Source organism: Solanum verrucosum, unplaced genomic scaffold (genome assembly GCF_900185275.1).
Source record: "Solanum verrucosum unplaced genomic scaffold, falcon-dt-bn FXZP01000053.1, whole genome shotgun sequence".
NCBI classification, from domain to species: domain Eukaryota; kingdom Viridiplantae; phylum Streptophyta; class Magnoliopsida; order Solanales; family Solanaceae; genus Solanum; species Solanum verrucosum.
The window spans coordinates 370,213-393,308 of record NW_026020152.1 but is presented as its reverse complement, the minus strand read 5'-3'; the positions used below and the strand labels follow the sequence as shown (position 1 = coordinate 393,308).

Sequence of the window (23,096 nt, the reverse complement as noted above, 5' to 3'; positions counted from 1 at the left end):
CATTGCACTAAAGAGTTGGACTAAAAGCTATAAAAATTGTACATTGAGGCCCACCAAAGAGATTAACTATTCTTTTTTTCTACTTTCCATTCTCCCCTTTTACTCTCTTTAGTTTATCTTTCATCTTAAATTTTTCATAGATCTTTAAAATATTTTGAATTATTAATTATTATGAATTATAATGTTTTGATTTTTACGTAGTTTACAAATATATAAATTTCATTTTTAAAAAATTGAAGATATCATACGCAAATTTATGGTCAAACTTAAACTATTTGATTCTTGAGAAATAAAAAGAGTCACATAAAATGGGACAGACGAAGGATAACTCTCAATTAAATTTATTTCACTTTTTAGTTTCCATTTTTAACATAATTTTTGAAGTTGGATTTCTAGGAATTCTATAGTGGACCCATTTAAATTTGACTTTTTTGTTTTAAATTAGAGAACTTGGTCGCACTTCGCACGATCATTAAAATTAAATATTTTTGATTAATTTTATATTTACTCTGTTGTTTAATCGTAATATTATTATGTGTTTTAATAATATGAAAATTGTGAAAAAAATAAAGCTTCACAAATTTTACATCTATTAAATGAGGAAGAATATATTTTTTATCAAATAAGTTAAAATATATTTGCTAATAACAAATTCTTCCATTGCATGAAGTTGATCCTTTAATATATAATATATATTCCGGTGTACCATTCTCGTTAAATGTGTAAGAAATATCTCATAATGTCAAATAACACTGTAATACTCCCTCTGTCCCTAATTACTTGTCCACTTTTAAATTGACACATTTATTAAGAAATCAATTAATGACATAGTGAGTTTATCATTTTACCCCTATTAATTATGAAGTAGATGAAAAGTTCTGCAATTTTCAAAGTACTCATTTAATTCAGGGTATAATAGATAAAAAATAATCTTTCTTGATTTGTCAAAATGGACAAGTATTTAGAGACAACTATAAAAGGAAAAGTGAACAAGTAATTAGGGACAGAGGGAGTACTAAACAAATGTATCAGCAAATGAAATCTATATTAAAAAATATATTGAATGATGACGTAATGATACCTTAATAGAATTTCCTATCCATTTAAAAAAAAATTCACCCTTTCAATTTCGTTATTTCTTCTTATTTAGTAGAAAAATCATCATTTATTATATTCTACTCCACCTTAATTGTACCATCAGAGTTTTAAGAATAAACATTAAATTTTAAATCGAAATAAAAAATCATTGAAAAATGACAGAAAAAATAATAATAGTATATGAAAATTAAAATAAGGTGCAAGAAAAGCCTTTTCACCATAATTTCTTAAAATATATTGATAACAATTAAAATGAAGCTGTTATTTTATAAAATTAAGTTTGATTGAATTGAATTAGTACAATGAGAAAAAATATTAAACTAATAACTTTTTAATGTTATTAAATGCATTTTCTTTTTAATTGAGTAGTAGATTAAAAGTTCTGAATTAGGATATTAAAATAATATCTTACTCTCTCCTTAATTATTATGGTATTGCAAACATTTATTTTCCTTAAATGGTGATTCATTTTTCATTTACAGTTATATCCAATTAATTTCTAATGTATTGAATGTGGTTATTGGATATTGAAATAATATCCTTATCTTTCCTTATTCATAATAAAATTATAATTTAACATTTATTTTTCTGAAATGATAATTTTGTTTTAATTCCTAGAACATATTGTTTACTATATTGAATGTAATTATAATAAAACATATTGTATTTAGTATGACAAAAGAACTCAAAAATTGAAGAAATTAGATAAATAGTAATCTTAGCTTCTAAGAAATCACATCATCATTTACATATCCAACTTTATAAATATAAAAGAGTTAAAAAAGAAAAAATAAGTGATTTAAGAAAATTATATAAATAACATTAGTGATCAGATGAAGATTAAGAAAAAACGTCAAATAAATTAGTAGTATTGATGATGATAAAAGTTAAATAAATCATTTTTTCTATTATTTAAATTTTTAACATAAAATTTCCAATCTTTTAAAATTAAAAAATTAATAAAAATAAATAAGTATCTATTACTAAGAATGGTGTCACTACATTTTCTATTTTAACTTTACTGTTACATATGGATAGAAACTTTTAGAAGAAGAAATGATTCAAAAATTTAAAAATAATGATTCCTTAAATGGTGATTCCTTTTCCATTTACAGCTTTTCAATTAATTTTTAATGTATTATATATGGTAATGGATATTGGAATAATAATTTTATCTTTCCTTAACCATAATAAATTATATTTTAACTTTTGTTTTTGTGAAATGATAATTTTCTTTTCATTCGTACAACATATTCATTAATATATTAAATGTAATTATAATAAAACATGTTGTATTTAGTATGACAAAAGAATTCAAAATTTTAAAAAATTAAATAAATAATAATCCTAACTTCTAAGAAATGTCACAAATATATATATATATATAAGAAAATGATATAAATTACATTAATGATGAAATGAAGATTAAGAAAAGAAGTAAAACAAATTAATAATAATATTGATGATGATAGGAGTTAAATAAATCATTGTTTATTTTTTGTAAATTTTCAATATAAAATTTTCAGTCTTTTAAAATTAGAAAATGCTAAAAAAAAAAAAAACTAAAACTAAAAATCGAGGCAACAATTATTTTAAGGAAAAAATAACAAAAAATGTCAGAAACATTGATAAGAATAAATAAGTATCTATTGCTAAGAAGGTGTCACCCCACATTTTCTATTTTAGCTTTATTATTACATATAGATAGAAACTTTAAGATGAAGAATGATCCAAAAAAAATTAAAATAACAAATCAATTATGTAAAAATACATGTGTAATTCTTATAAAGTTATAATAACTAATTTCTTCAAATGAATAATTAAATGAAAGAAAAAAAAGTAATTAAGAAAATAATATAAATAACACTAATTATGAGATTAATAGCATTGATGAGGAAAAGAACTAAATATGATCATCTTTTTAAATTCTTTTTTAAGAAAATATATATAAACTTTAATTAAAGATAAATAAGAAAAAAAAACTTTAAAGATACAAAAAAATCAAGACAAAATAAAAGATGAAAGAAATTAGAAGAATAATGAGGTTGAAAGAAATAATATCTAATTTTCTATCTTTTCAAATCACAAAATAAATTTTTGCTTGTTCTCCTCCTAATTTGATACGAATTCCATAAATAGAATGATTTTTTCTCCAAATAATTTTTCTTACCCTTTGAAACACTAATCAGCCTTCTTATAAATTTGTCAACCACAATGAATTTTCTCTCCTTGTAGGAGGAATAAACATTTTTTCAAAAAGTCTTTTATTTTGAAAATAACTTTTTGTTAAATAATCTCTTTCTTTACATCAATGTCTTTACAAGAATCATGAGATATTCTCTCTTTCTCTTTTGTTAAAAAAGTCACATGACTTAGAAATTTGATGAACATCTTAGCGACAGAAGTTGATACCATATATTGATCATCGTCGTCAGAAGAAGAGGAGCCAAAGTGAAGAAATTTGTTCTTATTTGTTACAAATGGTCAACTATTTTTATTTTTTTTATAGGCTAAATAATTATAAACAGTTATGAAAAATTAATAATATTTATCTTTTCATCTTCCATTTTCATCTACTTAAATCTATATTAGTGTATTGGATGTTATAAAGGGCATAATTAATCGGGTATGATATAAATACTTTTTAAAAAAAAATACAAATAAGAAATACAAAACAAAGATAAAATGACAAAAAAAAGGAGAAAAAAGATGAATAGAAATACTGGTCATAGAGAGATGCCACATCAGATTGTCTATATTCAGCTTTATATATACATGTATAGGTTCATGCCCTTAGATGTTATTTTATTACTTTAGCTGACATTGACATTTTTGTAAATCTGATATCTACTTTTGAACATTTTATAATGTGGCATAGACTAACAATTGAGATCATAAATTTAAAAATAATAAAATTTAATTTATTATAATACTAATATCAATATCATAAAGATATATATATATATATATATATATATCATTTAAAAAATATATAAAAAGTATTATAAATTGTAATAATTACCGCTTTATTTTTAAAAAATCATATAACTAATTTGATTTACACTCCAAAATTCATAGGTGTCACATAATTTAGACATTAATTCTTCATTACTTAATATATGTAATTATATCAATGACATATAAATTGAAATAAAAAAAATTACATATTTTATTTGAAAATCACGTAATAGTACTATAAGGTATAATAATTAACAACTTAACATATTTTAAAATTTTAGTTGACTCTCCAAATTCCATATGTCTCATGTAATTGAGACAGAGAAAAACATATATTGGTTTAAAATTAATAAAAATATTATAAATTATAATAATTAACAACTTAAAATTTATAAAAAAATCCTTTAAAAAAATTTAGTTGGCTCTCCAAATTCAATCGGTATTACAATAATTAAAACATAGAAATTAACATAGATTGGACTCCTGCTAACATTTATGTTTCCTTTTTTAAAATTTTTTCTTTTATACTTTATATAAATAAATTTTTTTATGTAAAAATTATTATAAATCATAATAATTAATAGCTTAAAATATTTGAAAACATATAAAAAGTTTTTGTTAACTTTCAAAATTTCATCTATACCACATAAATTGGGAGAAATATAGATATATAGATATTTTAAGTTGCTAATGATTGTGAGTTATAGTACGTTTTATGTCATTTTCATATATATTACACGCTTTGTCCTGATTTATGTGATACAAAGGAAATTTCAAAAGTCAATGAATTTTTTATAAGTTTTTTTTTAAAAAATTAACTTGTTATTTATTGTTATTTATAATATATTTACATAAAACATACTCTAAATAAAAATAATTAGCAACTTAAAATATATAAAAACATACTAAAAAATTGATTAACTTCAAAGTTCATATGTACCACATAAATTAAAACAGAAACAGTAACATACCAGCACGGGGCCCCATATCTAGTCAACTTATATATGTGACATCATCATACTTTATCCGCTAATTTTAGCTATTTTGTATTAACTTGCCATATTATTTGAGAAATAATAAATTAATTATTGATTTTAATGTATTATTTCTTAAATCATTGAGTAATAAATATAAAAAGCTTTTCTGAAAATTACATAATATACTATAAATCACAATTTAAATAATTTAAAAATCACATAAAAAAATTATTAACTCTCCAAATTTTATTTGTGTCATATAAATTGAGACAGGGGACAATCATTAACAATTTAAAAAATTTGACTGACTCTCCAAATTTTATCGATATCACATAAATTATCAGGACACTCATATATTGACCATTTTTTAAAACATAAGTTGTGTACTTGTGTTGCTTGTGATAACTTTCGCATACCATAAATGGCCCTTACATTTTTATATTCCCATGTGCTCATATATGTATTATCTATTTCGACAAATAATACAAAAAAAAAGGTAACTTTTCAATACATTCTAAAATTACTTTCATCTATTTTCGCTTTTTTACTCTATGTACTATTTTTAGTTAATCCAACCTATGATTTAACAATATTCGTCCTTCCATTTAAATATTGTCCTTTTAATTTGATCCTCAATTTTTTGCTCTTTTAACTTCGGACTCGATACAATAAGCCGTCCTTAGAGTTAAAGCTGCATTGAAAATAATCATATGGAAATCTTGTGATGGAAAAGCTGCCGACGAAAAACACTGTGTCTGTACGACACTTTGAAAAAGAAATTTTCTTGTTTTTCAGTGAATTGAGTATAGACAACAGAAATATCTATAATATATAGTTCAGGATTGAAATAAATATCTAAAAATCATAATAAATTGAATTAATTCAATTTTTTAATTTTTAGGTTTGGCATTAATATTTTTTTCAAAAATTTTGGTTTGATTTCTCAATTCGTAGCAATTAAATTATTAATGAATTTTTTTACTGTAGTTCAAGATAAGGATAGACATAAATATCAAAAAATCAGATTGAATTGAATTAATTCAATCTTTAGTTTTTGGGTTCGGCATTGATATTTTTTTTCAAAATATTTAGTTTGATTTCTCAATTTGTAGCAATTAAATCATTAATGAATTTTTTTTACTGTAGCTCAAGATAAGAATAGACATAAATATAAAAAAGTCAGGTTGAAATGAATTAATTCAATTCTTTAGTTTTTAGGTCCAACATTGAAATAATAAATTTTTGTTACTGTAGTTCAAGATAAGGATAAGCATAAATATAAAAAAATCAGGTTGAATTGAGTTATTTCAATTCTTTAGTTTTTAGGTTCGGCATTGATATTTTCAAAAAAATTGGTTTGATTTCTCGATTTATAACAATTAAATCATAAATGAAAAAAACTACTATAGTTCAAGATATAAATATCAAAAAAATCAAGTTAAATTGAATTAATTCAATTCTTTAGTTTTTAGGTTCGATATTGATATTTTTTCAAAAATTTTGGTTTGATTTCTTAATTCGTAGCAAAAAATTACTATAGTTCAAGATAAGGATGGACATAAATATCAAAAAATTAGGTTGAATTGAGTTAATTCGATTCTTTAGTTTTTAGGTTCGGCGTTGATATTTTTTCAAAAATTTTGGTTTGGTTTCTCAATTTGTAGCAATTAAATCATAAATGAAAAAAAAATACTGTCGTTCAAGATAAGGATATATAGGTACAAATATCGAAAATTCAAGTTGAATTGAATTAATTCAATTCTTTAGTTTTTAGGTTTGACATTGATATTTTAAAAAAAAAATAGGTTTTATTTCTCAATTCGTAGCAATTAAATCATTAATAAAAAAAATTATTGTAGTTGAAGATAAGGATAAACATAAATATAAAAAAATCAAGTTGAATTGAATTAATTCAATTATTTAGTTTTTAGGTTAGGCATTGACATTTTTTCAAAAAACGTTGTTTGATTTCTCAATTTGTAGCAATTAAATGATTGATAAAAAAATCATTGTAGTTCAAGATAAAGATATGCATAAATATGAAAAAAATAATTTGCTGGAATTTTATGATTATTTTGGAAATTCAGTACTCCCTGTACAAAATGTACAATTGCTTTTAAGTTAGGAGTTTTTATTAATTAACTAAATCGCCATTGATCGTCTTAGTCATGACTTTTCTATATAGTCGAAAAGAAAATATGTTATTTAAGATAATGTATTTTATTATTATTACATAAATTGTAGAATAAATAATTCAAAAATTATTTAATACTTTAAAATAAATATAAAATAAAATAATTTTGCATTTTATCAGAAGATAAAAGAAATCTTGTGATAACTTTCGCTTACCATTAATGTCCCCCACATTTTTATATTCCCACGTGCTTTATTTGGAATTTTATGCTTATTTTTTAAATCAAGTACTCCCTATACAAAATGTACAATTGCTTTTAGGGTAGGAGTTTTTATTAATTAACTAAATCGTCGTTGATCGTCCTAGTTGAAAAGAAAATAATATGTTTTAATTTTGTGGCCTCTCTTATGCCGCATATTATATGTTATTACGTTAAAACTAAATTATAGGGAGTATTCTCTACATCTCAATTTATGTGACACATATTTTTTTAGTCAATTAAAAAAATGACACAATTTTCTTAAACATTGCAATGTTTCTCATATTTCTTAAATTATATGTTAATCAGTCAAACTATATCAGAGTATTAAATACTACTTGCCATACCACTTTGTTGAGCCTACCTTAGTTGCATGTTCATGCAGCACCTATAAATAGTGTAAGACATAAAGAGTTAGCAATTATCACAAGAGAAAAATGATGAAAATATCAAACCTTCTTCTTATTGTTATCTCCAATAACACTACATTCTTCATTATTTCTATTCTATTGACATTCTTCATTTCTATTATTCTTAATAAGAAATGGAATATTAGTGTAAGAAACAATAAACCATTTCCTCCAGGTCCGAAATCATGGCCTATAATTGGATGTTTTCCTCAAATCATCCTAAAAAATAAGAATGCATTAACTCATCGAATACACAAAATTATGGAGGAAATGAATACTGAAATCGCATGCATTCGTGTTGGTAATTATCATGTAATTCCTGTAACTTCTCCTGAACTTGCTTGTGAGTTCTTGAAGATTCAGGACTCTATTTTTTCATCCAGGCCTATTTGCATGTCCGCGAGCCTCGTTAGTAATGGCTACTTGACCCCAGTTTTTCTCCCTAGTGGTGATCAATGGATGAAAATGAAAAAAATTCTTACTTCTCATGTGTTGTCACCAACATCTTTTCAATGGCTTTGTTGTAAAAGGGACGAAGAAGCTGACCACCTTCATCGATTTGTTTACAATCAATGCAACAACCAATTACTTGTTATTAACTTAAGGAAAGTAACAAGATATCATTGTGGGAATGTAATTAGGAATATGATTTTCAGCAAGAGATCATTATATGGAAATATAGAAGAACAAGAGGAGCAAATTGATGCAGTTTTTACTCTTCTTCAATATGTTTATTCTTTTAGTATATCAGATTACTTACCATGGTTAAGTATTTTTGATTTGGATGGTCACAAGGCAATTATCAAGAAAGCCTATGCTAGAGCAACAAAACATATTGATATTGAAGTTGATCATAGGATTCAAATATGGAAAGATGGCAACAAAACTTTGAAAGAAGACATCCTTGATGTTCTTATCATGCTCAAAAATAAAAATGGAAATCCATTGATGAATGTTAAAGAGATTAAGGCGCAAGTGCTAGTAAGTATACATTCAATTACTTATAAATCATGTGAACAAAGTTGTGTTGTTTAATCACCTTTGGCTAATTTTATGATTGATAGACTATCTGATCAATCTTTCAAAATTTGCTTATTTTGAAAAGAATTTAGCGTCAAAGTACTTCATAAAAAATGTACTTTTGGAGGATAGCAATTTATGTTTTAAAAAACATTTTTGTCAATATTAGTTTGTACAATACTTTGTACTTGACCAAGGCTCTAAAAGTGTTTTGGGGAAAAACATCTGCTGCTACTTAAAAACACTTATTCTTCTTAAATATTTGACCAAACACATCAATTATCTAAAATATGCACTTTTAATTTCCAAAATTTGGCCAAACTAACTAGTACATTCTCATTTCCTTCTACCTACCTTATGTATTAACTCATCATATAAAATACAATTTAAACATAAATTATTGCTCATCTAGTCTGAAAGTGTTGACATGATTGGTTACAAACAAATAATGTTCAGGAATTCTTTATGGCAACGGTGGATAATCCCTCAAATGCAGTTGAATGGGTATTTGCAGAAATGTTGAATCAACCAATTTTAATGCAAAAGGCTATAGAAGAACTCAACATTGTTGTTGGGATCAATAGATGGGTTCAAGAATCAGACTTGCCAAGGCTTAATTATATCAAGGCTTGCATAAAAGAGGCCTTTCGACTCCATCCCTTTGTGCCTTTTAATGTTCCTCATGTGTCTGTCTCTGATACCATCGTCGGTGAAAAGTACTTCATCCCTAAAGGGAGTATAGTGCTATTAAGTCGTCTTGGACTTGGCCGGAATTCTAGAGTTTGGGAGGATCCATTAAAGTTCATGCCGGAGCGCCACCTCAAAATGGAAGATGGTGGTGAAGTAGTTCTCACTGATTCAAATTTACGTTTGTTATCATTTAGTATTGGAAGACGAGGTTGTCCAGCTGTGAAACTTGGTTCGGCAGTTACTACAATGTTACTTGCTAGGCTTCTTCAAGGATTTACTTGGAATTTACCACCAAATTCACCATGCAATGATTTAATTGAGTCATCTAAGATTAATCATTTTTCTACCTTACCACTTCTTGCTCAGGCAAAACCAAGATTAGCTAAGGTCATGTATCTTTAAGCTACAATGTTTTTTTTTTGTATTCATTTGTCTAAGTCTTAGTGTGTGAAATTATTTGTGTTAGGATATATTATAATCCATGTGGTTTAAGTTATAGTACTGTTTTTTCATCCTATAAATGTAAAGATTGCTATTTTGTTTACTTCATTTAATAAAGTATCATTTGAGTAGATCATTGGGTTAACATGTGTGTCCTTTGCTTATATAGTAGATATTTAGTGTATGGAGTTTCTTATCTCATAAACTGAAGATTAAAATTAGCGGTCCTTATGGGTTATAAACCAATGTTTACAATGAAAGATGAAACAAGACAAACATCTTGATGATCGTAGCACAAGATTAAATATAATTTGATCTTGATTATGAGAGTGACTTTATTCCAACTTCTTGTGCTATTATATTATTCGTGTTTATTGAATGGACCAAGTAGAGATGCTAGTTTATACTCGAAATATTTTACAAAACAACTTCTCTAGTTCATCTAATGTACTTTTACTCTAAATCTTGTATAATTGTTATGATCAATATAACTTGATTTATTATATTGATCTGTCAAAAGGTAAAACTCTTTCGTAGGTTAATTGGATGATAACAAATCACATTGATAAAGTAATAATTAATTGATAGAATCTATATCTCGATCTTGACATTGATGATGCCCCTTTATAATTGGTTATAAGTTTTCATGTAAGAATTCCGCTTGTGAATTTTGTATTTATCACATGATATAAGAAATCATAATATTTAACACTTCTAAATTAATTAGAATTTTATAATTCTATTTAAGTAACATTTAGAACTTTAAAACTATCACAATAGATTTTCATCATTTTGGAAGATTGGGAGGCTACTAATTCATCATAAACACATACATGAGTTTCCATGTATGATAAAACATTAATTTACTGTAAAAATAAAATAAAATGAAAAAAATAAAAATTTAACTACTACTTAAGTAATATTTTGGATAAACTTTACAAGGAAAATACGGTTTCTCCAACTTCTACCTTTATTTTATTTTGATTTTAATTCAAGTACTTTCTTGCATTATCCTCATCTTTTTTTAAAAAAAATTCTTTAAGTTAATAACTTTAAAAATTATATATGAATCATACATAATCAACAATTGACAATGAATTCCATGATTTAGTAATTTCTTATGTTTTCTTATCACCATAAAAATTAAATTATTTGAATCGTAATATCCACCATCTTCTTCACCCCCTTTTAGTCATGGTCTCATTTTTATCGTAACATCGATATCTTTAACGGAGAGATTTTAAGATTTTAAAGTCAATTAAAATATTAATGTGACCATCATTTTCTGTGGACCACAGGTGTAAAGGATGCTGGCACATCACAAATGTACATGTTTATTACTATATCTATTCAGACCTATATAAATAGAAATAGATTACCTATATTTCTAAACAAACTAATTATATATGAGTTTGGAAGGGAAGTTCGAACCATAGCGTCACCTCAAAAAAGGAAGATGGTAATAAAGTAATTCTGACTGATTCAAAGTTATGTTTGTTGTCATTTAGTATTGGAAGACGAGGTTGTCCAGGTGTGAAACTTGGGTCAACAATTACTACAATGTTACTTGTTACACCTGTTCAAGGGTTTACTTGGAATTTACCATCAAATTCACCATGCAATAATGACTTAATTGAATCATCTAAGACTGATTCTTTTTGTACTTTACCACTTTTTGCTCAGACAAAACCAAGATTAATTAGCTAAGGCCATGTATACTAAACATACAATTTTATGCAGCATGAGTTGTATTTGTTGGTCTTTTTGAGCATTTTAATACTTATTTATTATTAAAATAGTCTCATAATTGTGTCCTAGGCTTAATTGCATTTCAGCCTTAGTGAATGTGCAGAGAACGTTGGAAATTATGGCATTTCTTTTGTTGTCCGTTAGTGGAGTTTTCTTATGCCTAATTACTCACTTTGGTTACTCACTGTGCATGTGTTTTATTGATCATTATTTGGTGGTTACAAAACGTTCAACTTGAGGTTGCCGTTAGTGGCAGAAGGTGGTCTACTATGACCACTAATTCTTTTCATTACTTCTCCATTATTCCTTGTAACCTATGTAACCTTTAGGCCATTTATCTTTACTATTTACTATCCCATTATCTTCCTATTCATTTCTAGGAAGACTTCTTGTACTATAAATAGTGGTGGTCTTCATTTGGTTTGTTACACACAACATATAAGAAAAATATAGAGTGAAAGAGTTGGTCAAAAAGAGAGTTCTTATTAGTTGAAGGGAGGTGTTCTTTTTGTGGAGTTTTGGACTCAACTCTTGTCCAGAGTTGTTGAGTTATATTTTGTGCTTAGGCTGTTGTATCCTGGAGGGGACAAGTCAAGAAGAACTACTGCTGGACAGGTGAAAACATTTGCTGCAGTGGGCTTGAATCTCCTTAAAGAGAGCGAGATATTCGCGCCTCAGCCTGAAGAGATTTATTTTCTTCATATTTATTTTCAATTGTAATCTTGTATTTTTGTTATCTTGTAAGTTTTCACTAACAGTATTAATAATTGGATTTGTTTTCTTCTCATTGTTCTCTTTGTGTGAACCAATACGCTGGATTGAGCCTTTCCTGCATCCAAATTTTTTAACTATTTCAGAGCTACAACTCATTATATACACAAGTACAAACAGACACACAACTCACAAGATGATATGCACTTGCACACAGTAATATCTATAACAAACAACAGTAGAATGTGGTAAGAGAACATGAATGCACACACGTATACGCGAATGTATTCGAAAAGAAAAAAAAACTAGCAAAATCTCAGAACATCTCAACAACAACAACAACAACCCAGTGAAATCCCACTATCTCAGAACATCTCAACAAAAAGGGGAAATAATGAGAGACTTCTCAACATTTAACTATCTATGAAGCGTCTAATATTAGAATAGATGTCGGTACAGAAGCCTCAACAACTTAACCAGAGCAGAAAATAGATGTGAAGCCCTCCGGAAAGCAAGGAGACTCACCAAAACTAGCTGGAGTGCAAATGGTATCAACGAAACGCCTGTTGATGACCCTGAACACCTGTATCTGCATCATAAATAAGATGCAGATAGAATGGCATCCAGTACATTGAATGTATGAGCAGGTAAAGAGAACTGGAAGCATAGATAACTGAACAAATAAGACTGGAAGAAATACTCACCTCAACTCAACTCCAATGCAAAAACAATAATAAGATATTCAATATTTAAAGCGTTATAAAAATAGAAGATATTAACTCAATGATGTATAAAAATACAATAAGTTGTTCTTTACTCTTATTTGGGGTATTCTCTAATTGACAACCATCACTATGAGTTATGTGATGATACAGTCTCGTCCACGCTGCCAGAATTGTCATATTCCTTGCCGAGGTATAGAACACCTCAACTAATTGGATCCACTAAGCTATGCTTAAAAGCGATAAGAAATCGTCTAAAAAGTACGACCCTTTACCCCAGTACTTGGCTGCATGGTTTATGAGGAATGTGAGTTGTCTGAACTCACCCCCATATCGGTGCTCAGTACTACTCCCAATAAATATATACTCATGCTCAATGTTTAAAACATACTCGAATAAAACGAGTCAAGTTTATGGTGGTCTTTAAGTATTCTACCTTTGATGTATCTAATTTTCTTCGTGTTGTTATTGATGTCACTGTGTAATTGTGAGGTCCTTTTTGGAATGTGTCAACAGCAATAGAAGAAGAGATGGAGTCTATCAATCATATTCGGAAAGACTAATGGACTAATACACACTAAAAGTTGTGATAATCTTAATCTATAGCAGATTCAATTTTAATTAGTCGACTAACTGCGTTCATTTAAGCCCTCTTAACCTTACTTGGCTCCGCCCTTAGAATTTAGATCCATTTTTGAGATAATGTTCTTTTTTTTCAAAGTGAGTTGTCTCTGATGTTGTAGTTGTATCTTCAATCCATGGAATCAATATGTTGTAGGCCTTACACACTTGGTGCTGGATTGCAGTGTGTGGACTACATGAAGAACACATTTTAAGAATGTTTAAAAACTTTAGTGTCAGAAATTATTTTGTAAGATCTCCTGACACTATAAAGTAGTGAATTATGGATAGCCATGCAATTATCTTGGCCATTCATTAGTAATGTGAATCATGTGATATGAGATCCAAGACAATACACAACAATCAGGGGTGTGTTTGGTAGGAAGGAAAATGTTTTCTATGGAACCTCGAACCTTTGTCTTTCATTAGTGATGTCAGGGTCGAATGTCTGAGACGGATCTTGTTTTGAAAGTTGGTTTCTAACTTATTTTCTCATGTTTGGTTGGTGAGTGGAAAATATATATTTTCTAGTGTATGATTAGTGAATGAAAAATTGAGACTCGATTTTGAATTGGGACATGAGCCCAATGCGGGACCCAACTTTCGAAACGGGATCCGTCTTTGACATTCGACCCTGACATCCAACCCCAACACTTGACTTGGGAGTTAGGTCTCAAATGGAAGTCGAGAGTTGGGTCTCGAATTGAGAATCAGGAGTCAAATCTACAATTAGTATTGAGAATCGATACCCGAGACTTAAGTTAGGATGAAAAGTTGAGGTGTGAGGTTCAAATTGATTTTGGAAAATATTTTCCTTACTTTTTTTTAAAAGGGAAATCATTAAAATAAGTTGATTAAGAAAACATTTATGCCAACCAAATATGAAAAAATGAAACATTTTCCTTCATACCAAACACACCATAGATCTATATACTAATTAAAACATCTACTTGCACAATGCATTAACTCTAGATATGGGTGACTAATAATCAAAATAACTACTATTTCCCTTTGCCCCATGCACATTAATAAACTATAAGTTTATAGCTTTATTGGAGTAAAACAATTGGCGTTGTTGGAATTCCTCCATCATAAAATCTTGATAATATCTCAATGCCAACTCATCGCCAACTATATATTGACATAACTATTCCATATTCATGAAATCAAATATATATTTTAATTTCGTGGCCTCACATATTACATTGAAATTATATGACACAGAGTATTGCCCCATTGCCCTCTGTTTCCATTTACATGACACTTTTATGTTTAGTTAATTCTAATAAAAATGACACATTTTTTTTATTTGATAAATACTAGTTTCCATACCTCTTTGTCGACACTACCTTATCTTGCAAGTTCATGCAGAGCCTATAAATAGTGGAAAACATAAGATTTAGCAATCACAAGGAAACTATGATAAAAAAAATTACAAACTTTATTCATATGGTAATCTACAATTACTTCTTCATTTCTACTATTCTTAACAAATGGAATAGTAGTGTAAGAAACAATAAACCACTCCCTCCAAGTCTAAAATCATGGCCTATAATTGGAAGCCTTCCTCAAATCTTTCTAAAAAATAAGGCATCATTTATTCATTGGATACACAAAATTATGGAGGAAATGGATATTGAAATTGCTTGCATTCGTCTTGGTAATGTTCATGTCATTCCTGTAACTTCTCCTGAGCTTGCTTGCGAGCTCTTGAAGCTTCAAGACTCTGTTTTCTCATCCAGGCCTATTTGTATGTCCGCGAGCCTTATTAGCAATAGCTATATAACTTCTGTTTTCCTCCCCATTGGTGATCAATGGATGAAAATGAGGGGAATTCTTGCTTCTCATGTGCTATCACCAACATCATTTCAATGGCTTCGTTGTAAAAGGGATGAAGAGGCTGACAACCTTCATCGATTCGTTTACAATAATCAATCTATTAGTATTAATTTGAGGAAAGTGACAAGATGTTATTGTGGAAATGTAATTAGGAATATGATTTTCAGCAAGAAATCCGCTTTATTTGAAACTATGGAAGAAGTTGATGCACTTTTTACACTTCTTGAATATCTTCATTCTTTTGGTATATCAGATTACTTACCATGGTTAAGTGTTTTTGATTTGGATGGTCACAAGGCAATTATCAAGAAAGCCTATTCTACAGCAACAAAACATATTGATATTGAAGTTGATCATAGGATTCAAATATGGAAAAATCACAACAAAACTTTGAAACAAGACATTCTTGATATTCTTATCATGCTCAAAGATATCAATGAAAATCCATTGATGAATGTTAAAGAGATTAAGGCACAAGTGCTTGTAAGTATACATTCAATTACTAAACTATTGTGAATTGTGTGATCACCTTTATGGTCAACCTTTTAAGATTTGCTTATTTTGAAAAGTGTTTTTTTATAGTCATTTATATTTAGCTAACCAATTTGAAAATCATTTTTATCAATATTAGTACAATAATTGATTTTGACCAAGGCTTTAAAAGTGTTTTCTAAAGAAAAAGAATTAGCTTGTGAAAAACAACTTCTGATATTACTCAAAAATATTTATTCTCTTAAACGTTTGACCAAACACCTTAACTATCTAAAATAAACACTCTTGATTTCCAAAAACTTGACCAAATAGGCAATGAATTATACTAATTCAGACCCTTAAATAGACTCTATTTTTATAGACAATGTATCAACTCAAAAAATAAAATAAAAAACATAAATTAATTCTCATCTAATCAGAAAGTGTTGACATGACAATATGATTGTTTACAAACAAATAATGTACAGGAACTCATGTTGGCAACAGTGGATAACCCCTCAAATGCAGTTGAATGGACATTTGCAGAAATGTTGAATCAACCGAAGTTAATGCAGAAGGCCGTAGAAGAACTCAACACTGTTGTTGGGATTAATAGATTGGTTCAAGAATCAGATTTGCCAAGGCTAAATTATGTCAAGGCTTGCATAAAAGAGGCCTTTCGACTTCATCCAATATCGCCTTTTAATGTTCCTCACGTGTCTATCTCTGATACCATCGTCGGTGAAAAGTACTTCATTCCTAAAGGGAGTGTAGTGCTATTAAGTCGTCTTGGACTTGGCCGGAATCCAAGAATTTGGAAGGATCCATTAAAGTTCATGCCGGAGCGCCACCTCAAAATGGAAGATGGTGGTGAAATAGTTCTCACTGATTCAAACTTACGTTTGTTATCATTTAGTATTGGAAGACGAGGTTGTCCAACTGTGAAACTTGGCTCAACAATTACTACAATGTTACTTGCTAGGCTTCTTCAAGGATTTACTTGGAGTTTACCACCAAATTCACCATGCAGTGATTTAATTGAGTCATCTAAGATTAATCATTTTTCTACCTTACCACTTCTTGTTCAAGCAAAACCAAGATTAGCTAGGGCCATGTATCTTTAACATTGCACATGTGTATCAGTAGAGTTTTAATTGACATAAGTTTATGTAGCTCTAAAGTCAATTCAATAACAATAGCTTATTCACTTTACGAAAAAATAACATCAATCTAAAGGACTCAATTTATGAGTTCAAATTCCGATAGAAACAAAAAGCTAGGTGATTTCAATTAAAATTTCCTTATGATTAATGTATCAAGAAATCTTCCAACTATTTGACTGACTCACAATATAAACATGGAATAGATCAACAGAGCTGCAGAAACATGACTTTATAACCACTTGAAACATATTAGATTTTACATAGTATCATCTTGTCATATATAATATCGCTTTTACCAAAAAAAAAAAATCATCTTCAAGCTAAGAAAGTGTTTTGATAAAACATATATGAGAGTACAAAAAAGAAAAGCTCGTGATTTTTCTTTTTGATAATTATTTTGCCGTGTATACGGAGTTCGGACATACAATTTTTTGAAAATCAATTTACATATTTAGAAACTATGAAAAAAAAATTAATATAAGTCACAAAAATTTACAATTTAAAATATCAAATAACATATAGATAAATTGTAGTAAAAAAATTTCTTATTTAATTTTCAAGAGTTGAACTATCTCATAGAAAACAATGATTATTATATAGGTTAATTAACCCTATGTAAAAAGAACTTATACACAGTTATCCATGTACAAAAGCATATACTCATTGGAGATATACAAGAACATCAACTCTTGTATCACCAATGAATAAACTAAAAATGAATTAAAGGAGAATAGTAAAACATCAAGTAATTTCAAAGCCCATTTTTTAGATAATTCATAAATCACTTAAGTTAGTGACTCTTTCATTTTTAGGAAACTTACATAAACCCCATTAGTTTAGGAGCTAATTACTTGGATCACTCTAGTTTGTAATATTACGTATCTTATGTGCATCAATATATATTCAAATATATGTATCTCAAAAAAGTAGGGTCAAAATTAGATGTGATTTGTTCTGGTATCCAAATGGATTTGCATGTCTATTAATTGGATACATAACAAATCTCCCTCGCATCCCTCGCCACTCTTCTATATATCTGGGATATATAACAAATCTCGCTTGTCTTCCTCCTCATCTCATTCGCCTCTCTTCCTATTTTAATGTATCTAGTAGCAAAAATATATATATCTAAGTGTATCTTCCTCAATATATGATAGAAAACTCCTAATTAGTGGTAAGATACGTAATATTTTGAAAGTATATATAATCACAGTATATATGATAGTGAAGTATATCTAATTATGTAGTTTCTCACTTTATTTTTTTATTTTCTATCTCGTGTTCTGTACCTGTAATGAAACTCAACTAATTTCGGATTCAAAAGAAGTCCCAGATTGGGTAAAACCTATCTAACAAAGACAACTTCGACTCCAACTTCATTCCGAGGGGGGAGAATTTGATGGTATGAATGAAAAACTACTTACCACTCCATACTCGGAATTTGTTTATTGGGCTTTTGAAATATGGGCCAATTTTTCTGCCTACAGTATGTATAGACTATAGACTATAGAGTAATGAACAAACAAAGCAGTGCCAAATCTTGAAAGAAATTGAAGAAGAATCAAGAATCAAGGTGCTATGAACCAGGCAGTACAGAAAAACACTCTGTACGTAGGTAATCTTTAACCCCCAAATCCTCTAATAAAGTTGAAAATTTGGTTCAATGTTATGAAAATTGGTTACCATTGTTACAGGAGGATTAGCAGAGGAGGTGAATGAGGCAATACTACATGCTGCGTTCATACCATTTGGGGATATTAAGGATGTGAAGACCCCATTAGATCATGCGACTCAAAAGCATCGATCTTTTGGGTTTGTAACCTTCCTTGAAAGGGAAGATGCTTCCGCCGCCATGGATAATATGGATGGTGCTGAGCTTTATGGACGTGTACTTACTGTTAATTATGCTCTTCCTGAGAAGATTAAGGGTGGTGAACAGGGTTGGGCTGCTCAGCCAAGTAAGTTTCTGCCCTTTTCCCTAATTTTTCCCTAAATTTTAAATCTAGGGTTTTAGTCTCTGTTATTGTTTCATGAGCTTGTGTTGGGTCGGGTCGGGTGGTGAGATTCTCACTCGGGATAACCTTGCAATCTGTACATAGCCCTCTATCGCGGCACATCGTGAGGAGTAGACAGTAAAATGTAGAAGTAAAGAATACATGAACTGATAGGAGCTTTTGTGTCAATCACTTGCATTTCTGTTGTTGTTAGACCCTTTTTAACACTCATAGCTACAGACCTAACTCGATTATTTCCTAATAATTGTTGTACCTCACAAGCCAAACAAACACTATCTCGACCTTGAACTACTAGAGCGTTATAAATATTTGCCCAGGAAAGGTTACATCTTGTACCGGACTGATGATTTGGACGACCCATCCCAGGTTGTGGAAGGTCAAAAGTAGTAGGATTGATACTCATAATGATAAAATGAATAAATCTATCGAAATATTTTTTTTCAAAAATTATCTGTCTGCAGCTAACTCTTAGGACCCATTGCAATCTTTTGAACTCCGGGTTATGGACTCACCCTTTTACCCTTTGTTTTCTCTCGAGAAATTGAAGTTTGTTATGCACTAAATTCCCTTCTAATACTATGGTTTATCAATGTGATATGAAGTAAGGCGTTTAACTGTCTTGATTTTGTGAATGATCTGTTATATCAGTGAAAAGAATTTCCATTTTTTTCAATTACATATTACTAGTACCGTTTAAAGTAAGTTTTACCTCAACCTAGTATATCTGTAAGGCGTAAGCTACCTGTGTTCTTAAAGTATGCAATGTGTCAATTTTATCAGTATGCTATTAGTGCTGGAGCTAAATGCATGTAAAAATACTTTAGTGAACAAAGCTTGCCTCTCCTTTTCCCCTGAATCGCGGTGCCACCCACCTTTTTAATTTCTCCTTATATTTGGTCTCCTTAAGAATATTGTAAGCAAGAAGTAAGGAGCTAAAGATCCTTAATATTGATATGTTTTAGAGGGTATCTCCTCTCACTTTACACTCCTCTTCCATTTTTTCTTTGGAGAAATAAAAACCAGAGGAAATACCTAAATCATGCTTGTGATGTCAAAATTTGGGAAGGGTTAAAAATCATGTGTGTACTGTACAATATTTTCTGGTGGGGAACCTCCTTTACTTTCTAATTCATAAGGTGGTATTTCTTCTCAAACCATGGCTGAAGTTACTTACCATCGGAATAAGGATTGAAATCTGAATTTGAGGTCGCAAACATTTTTATAGTGGTAGTGTGCATGACGAGTTTAAGTTGAGTCATTCTCCTAATGCGTGGGGGCTGAATCATCATCCAAGCCATGCAGAAGTGCTAAAAAAAATATAATCTGATTAATTTGATGAAAATGCTCTATCTTCTTAATATCCATGGTGTCTGATTTATCATGAACGCCATAGAGAAGTGCTAAAGGAGACTATAATTTGATACTAGAGTTAGACTTGTTAGAGAACTTCTAATATTATTATTGTTGTTATTGTTATTAACATATTCTTTTCACTTTTATTTTATTTAGTATGATGATTTGAAATGAACTTAAATGAGGAAGTGTGGATTCATATATCCAACTCCAATTTATTTGGATTGAGGCATAGTTGTTATTGTAGTTTAATGAAAATGTGCTATATTATTAGAACTTGTTTGCACTAGTACCCACTCAGGTCAACTTTTGGCATCTCAAAGGAGCTGCTGAGTTGAGATAGTAGTAGGGAAGCTTCTTATTACCTGCCATTTAGCATAGACTACTCTTATGCCCTCCTACATGAATTATCTAGTTGGTTAAAGACTTGATCCTTATATCATGGTTGGTATCTCATTTATCGAGGCCTTTCCATTTGCTCTTTGAGTAATTTGCTACATATTTAGTTATTCTTCCCATCTTCTGTTTGTTTAACTTAAATTCAGTTGCGTAGTTTGTGCCGTCTGATACATGTCAATACATTATGAACAGGTTAAGTGTATTGTCATGTAGCCCCAGAGCCTGTGTTCAATGACAAATATAGTGCAACACGTAACAAGTCTGTTTATTTAAGGAGAGAAGAGTAGGAGAGAACCTTATCCACCAAGTTTCAGTACTAGAATAGTTAATCACTTTGTCATCCACAATAAATAAATTAATGGATGAATGTATTATCATGTTACTCGTATTCTTTAGTTGGAACTTGTCAAGACTTCCTGTGTGTCATCACACGTTCTTCAATTTATATTTTCCAGCTGCATCCGTTAGATTAATTCTCTTGATGTCTTCTGGCAACTATCTTTATGAGTGATGCTAAAGAAGAAAAGAGGTCATTATGGACCAGTTGTAAGTTGGAGTTGATTGTGTTGAATGCTAATTTGTTTATTTGAACATTCAGTTTGGGCGGATGCTGACACATGGTTTGAGAGGCAACAGCAAGAAGAGGAACTGAAGCGCCTTCAAGAAGAGCAGAAGGCTGCAATGCAGGTAGCAGAAGACTTGCATAGAAAAAAGATGGCTGAGGAAAGAGAAGGTGAAAAGGATGAAGACCCTATGGCAATGGCTGAAGCTGAGGTTTTGAAACAAAATGCTACTTCCTAATCATTTTGAGAGCCAGCCGATGAGCTTGAGGTACTCATCATGCTTGTATAGATGAGCAATTTGTTCCGTCCTTTTACTTGACCCGTATCTTATGTTGTTAAATGACAGTAACTGTTTTTACTCCACTAACTTCCAACTTCATGTTCTAGTTGTCAGATAACTATTTTTACTCTTCTATGGCTCAAGTTCACCTGTGTTTCAACCTACATAAGGTTTATATAGCTTTGCTGCTTTAGAAACCTATTGATAATCATGTATGTCCAGAGTCTTCCCTAGCAATGCATCGCACCTAGGGGTGGACGTACTGAATCTGAAATTTCTTGTACCTGAGTTTGATTTACTGTATCGGAACTAGGGGTGTTTAGTGGTCGATTCAGTCAGGTTTTTGGTTAATCGATTATTGACTTGTTATGGTAAATCGATAACCATGTCAATAATCTTATTCATTAGTATTATTAGTTTTGGATTTACCGGTGAGTGGTCTTTTAACGGTTTGGTTTCTATTGTTGCAAGTAAGAAGGGGATATATTAAATGTATTTCACCAAAATTCTTTTTCACTCGCGATCTTCAGCAAAATAGATGATGCTTAACAAGTCCGTTCAAGACATCCATCGCCAACCTCAACATTTGTAAAGATTGATTTACAAAATAGGAATTACATAACAAATGTCTATTTTACCCTTTATATTACTGTAACAATTCTGTGATAATCTCCAACCCTAAGATAAAATCACAACAATTATTAAGAAAAAAACCAATAATGAAAAAGAACAAAAACTAATATATCATATTGTTTATAATATATTTCCTGGTCTTTTCCTCTAGGATTCAAAAGACTTGTAAAGTAATTAATTGCCATGTGAGTGCATGTTAAGGCCAGACAGAAGATGCGCAATTAGCTGTGGGACAATGAACGTGGCTAATACTCCTCTAATATTTTTAACATTTAACTTTGACATAATATATAAATATGTTTTTAACTGGATCTGATATTTATAATAGATATATGCATTCAACGTGACATAATACACATAGAGCGTGTGTGTCTGCTTATTCACCTCTATACAAATTTAAGTATCTATTTGTACACACTTAAAATTAGAGGACATAAATATCAAATGAAATTAAGTTAAAAAGACACGTTTAATATTAAGGTTTTAACTTTCCATTCCAGCCTCTAATTTTATTCCCTAACACCAAAACTAAACACTCTGTACTATTGCATCAATCAACTGCAGAGTTTAAATGTATTAATATCATGTAT

At 29.4% G+C, this 23,096-nt stretch overlaps 4 protein-coding genes across 4 annotated transcripts in view; 3 read left to right on the top strand and 1 right to left on the bottom strand.

The window, feature by feature from the left end:
* The window catches only part of LOC125828141 (uncharacterized), a 192,665-nt gene that overhangs the window by 155,035 nt on the left and 14,534 nt on the right, over positions 1-23,096 (bottom strand). The window lies entirely within an intron of this gene.
* LOC125828147 (isoleucine N-monooxygenase 2-like) lies at positions 7,864-9,948 on the top strand. Its single transcript, XM_049507462.1, has 2 exons — positions 7,864-8,817; positions 9,313-9,948. The coding sequence occupies exons 1-2, from the start codon at positions 7,864-7,866 to the stop codon at positions 9,946-9,948; spliced, it is 1,590 nt and encodes a 529-aa protein (XP_049363419.1).
* LOC125828104 (isoleucine N-monooxygenase 2-like) lies at positions 15,240-17,224 on the top strand. Its single transcript, XM_049507410.1, has 2 exons — positions 15,240-16,112; positions 16,589-17,224. The coding sequence occupies exons 1-2, from the start codon at positions 15,240-15,242 to the stop codon at positions 17,222-17,224; spliced, it is 1,509 nt and encodes a 502-aa protein (XP_049363367.1).
* Positions 18,769-22,047, top strand: LOC125828187 (uncharacterized). The gene is made up of 3 exons (XM_049507509.1): positions 18,769-18,878; positions 18,958-19,221; positions 21,629-22,047. The coding sequence occupies exons 1-3, from the start codon at positions 18,842-18,844 to the stop codon at positions 21,829-21,831; spliced, it is 504 nt and encodes a 167-aa protein (XP_049363466.1). The 5' UTR covers positions 18,769-18,841; the 3' UTR covers positions 21,832-22,047.

Excerpts from the sequence above, each read along its gene's own strand:
- LOC125828187 (XM_049507509.1), top strand. The coding sequence starts at position 18,842 with ATGAACCAGGCAGTACAGAAAAACACTCTGTACGTAG. Across the intron at positions 18,879-18,957 it reads GAAAAACACTCTGTACGTAG|GAGGATTAGCAGAGGAGGTG; the intron begins GTAATCTTTAAC and ends CCATTGTTACAG. Across the intron at positions 19,222-21,628 it reads GGGTTGGGCTGCTCAGCCAA|TTTGGGCGGATGCTGACACA; the intron begins GTAAGTTTCTGC and ends TTGAACATTCAG.
- LOC125828147 (XM_049507462.1), top strand. The coding sequence starts at position 7,864 with ATGATGAAAATATCAAACCTTCTTCTTATTGTTATCTCCAATAACACT. Across the intron at positions 8,818-9,312 it reads AGATTAAGGCGCAAGTGCTA|GAATTCTTTATGGCAACGGT; the intron begins GTAAGTATACAT and ends AATAATGTTCAG.
- LOC125828104 (XM_049507410.1), top strand. The coding sequence starts at position 15,240 with ATGGTAATCTACAATTACTTCTTCATTTCTACTATTCTTAACAAATGG. Across the intron at positions 16,113-16,588 it reads AGATTAAGGCACAAGTGCTT|GAACTCATGTTGGCAACAGT; the intron begins GTAAGTATACAT and ends AATAATGTACAG.